This window comes from Drosophila virilis, chromosome 3 (assembly GCF_030788295.1).
Source record: "Drosophila virilis strain 15010-1051.87 chromosome 3, Dvir_AGI_RSII-ME, whole genome shotgun sequence".
In the NCBI taxonomy this organism is placed as follows: domain Eukaryota; kingdom Metazoa; phylum Arthropoda; class Insecta; order Diptera; family Drosophilidae; genus Drosophila; species Drosophila virilis.
This window is the reverse complement of record NC_091545.1, coordinates 21049193-21058142: the sequence shown is the minus strand read 5'-3', so window position 1 is coordinate 21058142 and position 8950 is coordinate 21049193. Positions and strand designations below refer to the sequence as shown.

Sequence of the window (8950 nt, the reverse complement as noted above, 5' to 3'; positions counted from 1 at the left end):
GATGTTATTTTTGAACACACACAAAAATTATGAGGCGGCTAAGAAACTACTCCTTCCCCATATAGCCAGCTCTCTATTTAAAGGGAGGTGAGCATAAATTATAAAAATATTTCAATGTGTGTCATTTGCCCAGGCTGGCAGGCAGGCAGGCGAGGAATGTTGTACTGCGTGTTCTGCATCATTTTCAACAAATTACCAAAGATTATTAAGTGCCATCTTATTAATGGTCCATGCATCGCTTTTCCGCCCGACTTCTTGGATGATATGATAAAACGACTGTTGATAGGCGAGGCTAATCAGTTGCCGTGCGGGGAAAGCTGAGTGAATAGTATGTGAATTACTGAGTTTAAAATTGAACAAGCATCATGAAGTGCTTTATTTATATTAATATATATATTGGTAAATATGGTAAATGTACTTACCCGAAATTATCCACAAGCGATTATACACACACTGAAAGAAAACAGAAGTTAGATTAAGAACAGGAGTACTTAACAGAAATATAATGAGAGTTAGAGATTGAGAGAGAGAGAGAGGGAGAGAGAGAGAGTTTTCGATTTGATTCGATAACTTGATAATAGTACACTGATAATAAAACATAAAAGCCAGCAGAGCTTTGTTGAACTTATGAAAATCGCATAGAAGGGTGATATAGTCAGATTTTATATAAAAAAACTATTTTTAGATGAATAATTTTGATTAAATTCATCTGAAACGATTTTTTTTTTGTTTATTTGTTTTGTAGATTTTTTTATTGCTTGAGAAAATAAGGTATGAAAATGTGACTAATTTTTTTTTGCTCGACCGACAATCCCTGATCATAAAACTCTTATCTTTATTTGCCTATAACTGCACTAAAAATGCATATCAAATATTTATTTAATGATATTAAAAACAGTTAAAGGGCTCCGTTAGCGATCATTTGTGGCAAAAGCATTCGCTTTATCTACGTTACGCTACGTAACGCCGCGCATTGCGTTACGTCGCGACGCGTTGACTGTTCGCTTTGTACGCTGCGGCGCATCGCTCAGAATGAATTTGCATGGGCAGCGCGACGGACGTCCGCGTCGAAGCTTTCCTCGATTCTTTAAGTAGTTTTCTTTATGCGAAAAGACGTCGCGACGCGCGCATTTGCGTTCCACATTATCTCTCATATTTGTTGTTGGTGTTTTCGGGAAATGATTTTCTTAGATTTTCTTAAGTAAAAACGATTTTTTTGTTGTAACTTTAATTTATGAATGGAGGACGCGTTGAGTGAGTCGCCGAATGGCTGCATAATAAATTATGTGGCAAATACCAAAAATATTTCTATTCAAAATGAAAATTCCAAATAATTTATTCGTAACTAAAAAGCTGAAAGATAAAAATGTGTAACAATAATTGATGTGATATGTGGAAATAAAAAATAATAATATTAAATAACTGCAAATGAAGAAAATATTTGAAACAGTGAGGAAATTGGAATGAAATTAAAAAAAAAAAAAATAATATTAAATAAATATGGATGCAAAAATATGAAGAAACATAAACAAAAGAATTGTTATCAAAAACTGAGAACACGACAAATATATAAAAGTTTCTGTAGTAATAATAATAAAATTTGAATAGTTTTATGAAATCAATCTATATCTTAGCGTTATTTAAGCGTTAAGTAATGCTATCCAAGCGATTGTTATCTTCAACAAGTAAATATTTACAAATCAATCAGCTATAAAGTGTAAAAAAACTACACAGTCGATCGCTTGAAAGTCTTGTATAGAATGCATTCTTTATACGCATTCAATACTCTATATGCAATATGACCGCATTTCGAATATACTAAAACGACATCTCCCTCCGTCCCCTATGCTCCCCAGCACTTAGCACGACTTACGGATCGTATCATATTACGAGAACAAACAAAATAGAGAAAAACCAATTGATGTGACTAAAATATAGCATAGTAAAAACTGGAATAAGCATAATGAGAAATACTGCTGAAAATTCTTTTGAGTGCAGTGCGTGGAGCACAAGTAATTGTAATACGAGTGTTAGCTGTAGTTCCTGCCAAAGATCGCATAAAACAAAAGCAAATATTGGGCACATTTTAGTGTCCAATATTTGTGCTGAAACTTCCACATTCCTGCGTCTGTTGTTGTTGTTAACGCTCTGCCTCAGCTCGACACTGGCCGCTCCGCAAACCTCCTGCATACTCTGCAATAAGGAAGATCTGAGGGTCAAGGAGCCAACAATAAGCGACAGCTACGAGGAATTCACATTCGATCATCAGGTATCGCGACAGGATGCCATTCAAGCGTTGCGCAAATTCAATGAGAGTAAGGCTGAAAACTCTTCTATCTAAGCCATACACGATGCATCCAATCCGTCAGATCATGACCAGAAAATCTCATTGCAACCAAACGTGAAGTGAGAGTGATCTCTTCCTTGAATCATGACGGCGATCTGATGTATCGTAAATGGTTTCCCAATAACATACGCTCTCTTTACTCTCTTTAAGCGAACTCTATGTTTCTCTTTTGCAGCTCATGGCGGCACACAAAACGCTTGCAACTCGATGAAGTGCACGCCGACGGTGCTGAATTATTGTTTGGGTCCACAGTTCCTAAATGATCATTGCTGGTGCGAGCTGCAGCACAGAGAAGGTGAGTAAACGGCCAGATAATGATGATATTAAGATATTTATAAGCTCCCAGTACATTCAAGCACACATGGCGCCTCAACAATAACAAAGAAGACTGTAAACTCTGCAAATTCTCACATGTAAACAAACAATCTGAAATTCTTGAATAACATGGAAAATGAAAACGCTGGCGAGTGCCACTAACCCACTTAAGTAAAGCTTAACTTAAGCTTCATTAGTTCATTACGTTGAAACAACAATTTCATTGGCTAATGAGCGAGAGGCACGCAATGAGCGCAGCACAAAAATGATGCAAGCTAAGCGAACCACTAAACTTGCCCATAATTGTGGGTGCAGTGGGTTTGCTATCTCTTTCTCGCCCGTCATCTCTCTCTCTCTATCTCTCTCTCGCTCTCTCTCTCTCTCTCTTCATTAGCACGTGGCCATCGCGGAAGTTGTTAGCCGTTAAAGTTGTGGTCCACATATCTTAACCGCAGCTACGCTCCATTGCACTGATTTGCATAGGGCTACAGTGGTTACCCGCTATAGTGATAGCAACCATTTGCTATTATTCGATATTTATATTTTCAATATTACACGATCATTTGGATACATTTGCTAAACTTCTGCGTTCCCTCAAAAGTTATTCCGGAAACCTAGTTGAATGTTTTCGCCTTTGCCGCTTTAACATGGCCTTACTGTAGCTAAACTGACATTCCAAGTGTCCAAGCGTCAGTTGATTATTCTCTTTTTTTAGTTAGTTTTTTATGTTTGTTTTGATGTGCATTGGCGGCTGGTCGGCGTTTTGTGGGTTCGGCACATCGTTCGTATTTTCTACACTTGAATGGTTTTCTTCAAGGCGTGCACAATTTTCCGTTTCGCATTTTTCCAAATGCACTCGCATTCAAATTGTTCTGTGTGTTCTAGTAAATACGCTCATTAAATTTAAATTTCTGTAGTCGTTTTCTTTTTTATAGACTCATTTTGAGTTTCTAATTGGGCTCGTTTTTATGGCCTAATGGTTAGGCAGTCCACATACCGAAGGTTAGCATTAGGAAAGTCCTCATTATTATATTAGAAGACTAGCTAGTAGTGCTCGGCCTTTTCCACGACAAGTCTTACTATAGATAACATTTCACACCGTTCCCGTTCGAGCCAATGGTTAACAAAACAGATTGCCTTAGACGCATACTCGTTCCAGTTTAAATGCAGTATTGAGTGAACTTTAACCCAAAATCAGATTCCAGGCCATCTTCAATGTCTTCTTATCAGGCATCTCGAAAATTGTTCCTCGCTTATCGAGACACATAATCTATAAGTCGCATTTGGCAACAACAAAATCGACTGTTTCTAGTTTTCGCAGTTAATAAAATGTATTTATTTATGGAATTAAAATATTTTGCCACTGACTTGGCTGCTTCTGTTATTTAATATGCAACGCCCTTAGCCACATTAATATCAACAGCAGCCGAAGCATTCAATTGGGCACGTGTCTAGAATCGTAATGCCTAAACACCTGCTCTATAGCAGGCGGGCTCTCTATGAATGAAAACTCTTTTGTTTTATTTTCATCACACTGTGGGTGGTTTTGGGCTTCTACCGGTGTCTGTCGTAACGACTTTTGACCATGTTTTATTAACCGTTTGTAACGCCAGTTGATTGAATTCGTCACTTTTTTGGCTAGGCCTTTAGGCCTCTAAGTGTTGAATGAATCACGAACTTTACATATACTATATTCGCTTGGGAATTTTATACTTAATTTAATATTTAATATATACGTCCTATATAACTAGTTTCCACGTTAGCTAGATTTGATCAAATCGCACTTGGTTAGACAAATTTTGCTGCCATCAATCATAATTATCTAATGTGCACCAATAAAATTTCTATATGTAATTTTTTTCAACTTTTTACGATCTGTCGATTTGCATAAATTTGATTTTTGTCATGTCCTCGCATCGTGTCAGCTGTCTCAAAAGATTAATAGCACAATTGCGATCAGCAAATTGTCGTTTTGCATTAAAATTTCAAATAATTACATAATTGAATAAATATTTGTGACACGCAGCTGCGAAACAATGAGTTCGACCATTATTCCAATTTATAAATGGAACTCTATAAAAATCAACACACATTTAGTTTTTATAAACAAATGTGTAAACAATTTACAGAGTTCGACATGGCCCCCAGAAGAACAATATTTAGTCATTCGGTCAGTTTTGTATTGTTTGGCAAATAATTTGTTGATTTTGGCGCTGCGCCTAATAAACATATTCTATTTTATTGGTTTCCGTTTCTACTTAAACCAGAAGCAGCATAAAAATATTGAAAACCCAACCGATTCGAAATAAAATTATGTGCTCTCTCTTTGCAAATGTGTAATAATACTAAATATATATATATATGGAGCATATTGTCAGGGTCCAGAGCAAATGCCTTCTTTGCCGCAGTTTGTACCAAATATCGTTATGACTGACAGCGACAGCTGTTCATATAAAATCAATTCTATGTCCATATGTCAGTTTCGGAATCCCTAGATTTGGGTAAACTATCACAACTAGAGCGAACAAAAGTTGTTGCCTAATTTTACGAATCAAAAAACTGTTGCAATTTTAGTTGTAACCCAGAAATCTTTTCGATATTCATAGAAATGCGTTAATAATAAATCGTTATACGATTTGTTGTATGAACAAAATTTCCATATATGCTCAAATCTTGACCAGCTTTATATGGAATTAGCACAGCTTGCAAAATTGCAGCAGGGATCCCATATGGTTAATTGTTTTCTTAATGAACAGTTTATAGATAGCCATGTGTTGAAATGATTTGCATATACTATTCACACTATTCATATATAATATAAATGCTTTACTTTTAAATTACAGAGGGCCTACCCTATGTGCCGCATATATGTTATGTGGGAGAAAAGATCTACAAGCCTTCGGTGGGTTCCTGTTTCTTCTTCGAGGAGGTCAAGGAATGCTGCTGTGCAGCCGCTTTGGTCAGCGAGTGTAAGTGTGATTGGAATTTTTTTTTGGTTGAGTTTAGGCAATATTTGTTATTTAACCAGCCCCTTGGATATATGATCAAAAAATACTTATATAGGTGCTACACTGAAATCAATGCTAAACACACACACACACACCCATCTTAAGATCAACAAAACGGTGCTAATTCCATAAACAAACCTAAGAAAGCCAGCAGAAATGATCATTTCCAAACGCAACCAAATCAAATCATGATAATTAGATTTAGTTTATGGCGCTAATTGAAATAACTCAGCATTTTGTGGGCAACAAAGGCGTCATCATACGAAAAGCTGTAAATCATAAAAACATTTGCAGCATTTGGCATCATCAACTATAAATTTAAAGGATAATTAACAGCTATGTATATTGTTCTTTCGCAAAGTTTACTATGAGTTCTCGTGAAAAGAATAAACATCACACTTTGGATAAATAAGGTGCATGCTCATAAATATGAGCAAAGCTGCCAAATAAATAAACTAGCTATTTAGCATTGAAATTCAATTGCTACACATTTACAGCTAATGATTTATATAAAGGTTTTCTTGTCATCTGAAACTTGAGTGGTCAATCAATATTTACTTTATTATTATTTTATTGATACCCAACAAGGTGACTCTACAACGATGATGTTATTCATTGAAGGGTATTAAATTATATCACAAACGGAAGTTGAGCTCAAAAACCAAAATGATAATCAAACAAAGCTCTCGATTAAGTTCGTTGCGTTCACAGCACAAACACATTTTTACTTCAAACCTTCCTAAGATAAGCAATAGTATATTGATATGAACATTCAGCCATTTCAGACATATGTACTCCATGCAATAGAACCAAATGACTATGCAAAGTATCTTTAGGATAGTTTAAGCTAAGGAACTAGCAGACGGACATCGCTATACCGATTCGGTTGTTGAAACAGATCAGTATTATAGAGCTGAAGATAACTCCTTCTATGCTATACCCCCAACAAGGGTATAAGGATTGGATAGCATTGATGGGATTATCAATTTCTTAATTAACAATAACTTGACTTTTTCAAAAAATAATAATAATAATAAACATTTCATTTATCAATTCCAGGGCGACACATCTCAAGTGCTTCATTTAGTCCACCACAAGCCATGTTAAGCTCAATACTGACTTTACTGAGTGTACTTCATTGGCGAAGCAGAAGGCGTTAAATTTGCTAAAACTAAGATTTGGGCGGGCCCTGGGAATAGACTAAAATCTAGTGCAACATAGTCATAGTCATGTAGGCACCATGCGATGCAAGGCGGCAATTATTTAGCCATTATTAAGTGTACTTAGTTCAAAATGTTTTGCACAAATCAAACTTACTTGGTAAGCATTGTATATGAATATATTTAAGCGTTAATAAATATAAATTTGTATGACTAAATATGTGGGTTGGGCATTTAGTTCTCTCCTATGCATAATAATGCACATAGTTTGTAGCCACATATTACATTTATTTACGTTTAAATCATTTAAATAACTGTGGCTGGGGATGCTGTGTTGTGTGTATAACAAAATCGTAATCAGATGTGTCGTGCACACAATACAAATAGGAAAAACAACACATAATATGAACAAATTTTAAAAAACAATGCATTCAAGATATGAGTTGCTTGAAATGCCTATGCTTGAATGGCAAATATCATTTCTTAATAACTAGTTGGGTTTGCATACCTTAATCTAAACGGTCCACTAAACCTCGAGTTCAGCAAGTCTGCCTTAAGTCTATTTGAAGTCTACCACCTCTCATGGCTTTATAAGCTGGTGCGGCTGTTAAGCGTACGCTGCAATGCATTCACGCAGGACAGCACGTCCTCGTAGTCCTTCGACCACTCACGCAAATTACGTTCCAATGTCTCCAGTCTTGTTTGACCCAGCCGCATGCCGCCGTGTTTGATTGCCGCATAACAGGAGCATGCCAGCAGCTTAAAGCACTGTCTTCGCACCGCATTGTGGGAATTGCTCTCCCAGTTGGGCGTGCTCGCCACACATTGCCAAGCCATGCTGACATAGTCCACCAGTGCATCCCAGTGTGTGGAGTCGTGCAGACGCTTCGCCTGCGTTTGCAGTATTCGCTTAAACTCATTGAGATGTATGGCTGCCTTTGAGTAAGCAGCGGCATCTGTTTTCTTGCAAAGTCGCGACGTGGGCAGAGATTTGAATATTAGCCTTTTGGCATAATGCAGCTCTTGCTCCAGCAAACTACAATGTGTCACAGGAAATGTAAAATTTAAATGTTGTTGGCATGCACAAGTGAAAGAGACTCACGTAATGTCTGGTGTGGGCAGCTGAGCGCGTATTTTCTCCTCGCCGCTTTGTGTATCCGTCGCCGTCTCCTGTTTTATATTGCACATTATCAAGTCAATAAGTTGTTGCTGGGAGAGGCCCTGTAGTAGCGCAGGCAGTGCCACTTCGCTGTTCGTTTGCGCCACGGGACGGTCATCCATTTTTAGTTTTTTCACTATCGGCGTACCTGGCCATAGTTGTTGTTTTGTGCCGGTCAATTTGATGGGTGAATACGTTTCCATTGGCATTGGTTCGGGTGGTGTGCTGCCCATGGTCAGTCGTTTACGCGGAGAACTGCGCAATATCATGCCGCTTGTTAACTGTAGATTTTTCGTGGGCGTACGCTGAAAGGGACTGCGTACTGCACTGCCGCTGCCGCTGATGCCGCCATTCACTTTGTCCGGTGAGAAAGTCGTTGTGAAACGACGACGTCCACGTTGTCGTATAATAAGCTCGTCTGGTGAGGGCAGCGGCGAGAAGCTAAAATCCTGTGCCTGTGCCACATTTAAATCATTGTCCACACGCAATCCCAATCCCCCGCCACCGCCGCCACCATTGGGCGTGTTAGCTGTGGCTGCCGGTGTGGGCTCATCTGGCGTGCGGCGATTGGCATTTGTTGGTGTATTCGCAACGCGGAGCGCTTCCAGACGATCGGGAATTTCAGCTAGCGCCATGCGCGTCTGTAGTGTCGGCGTCGTTGTCGTCATTTTTGTAGTCTTAGTAGCTGCAGCTGCAAAATTCAACAGGGAAAATTAGCTCTCAACGCCCTGATACAGATCTTTTCCGACGGCGTGTAAGGGACTCTTCAAGTCTTTTTTTTAGCTTGGTCTTGAATCAGCCATTTACCTTGCTTGTTGCTGGACTATTTTTATTTTGTTTAGTTTTGTTTGCCAAAATTGCGCCAATTCATATGGCAAGCTCGGGCAGGGCTACCAAATACTGTAGAGTTGTCGCTGCTCGCTAAAAATTTGATATGGTAACCTTACCCATTGGTATGCAG

The 8950-nt window shown here is 38.2% G+C and overlaps 2 protein-coding genes across 2 annotated transcripts; one reads left to right on the top strand and one right to left on the bottom strand.

Annotated features, from left to right (window-relative positions):
• Positions 1-1040: 1040 nt before the first annotated feature.
• Positions 1041-7048, top strand: LOC6624062 (uncharacterized). Its single transcript, XM_002048080.4, has 4 exons — positions 1041-2315; positions 2523-2642; positions 5506-5631; positions 6730-7048. Exons 1-4 carry the CDS (start codon positions 1964-1966, stop codon positions 6828-6830), a joined length of 699 nt encoding a protein of 232 aa, XP_002048116.1. The 5' UTR covers positions 1041-1963; the 3' UTR covers positions 6831-7048.
• Positions 6965-8894, bottom strand: LOC6623633 (uncharacterized). The gene is made up of 3 exons (XM_002048079.4): positions 8797-8894; positions 7933-8680; positions 6965-7866 (listed from the first exon to the last, which is right to left on the bottom strand). Exons 2-3 carry the CDS (start codon positions 8655-8657, stop codon positions 7419-7421), a joined length of 1173 nt encoding a protein of 390 aa, XP_002048115.1. The 5' UTR covers positions 8658-8680; positions 8797-8894; the 3' UTR covers positions 6965-7418.
• Between the last annotated feature and the right edge of the window lie 56 nt (positions 8895-8950).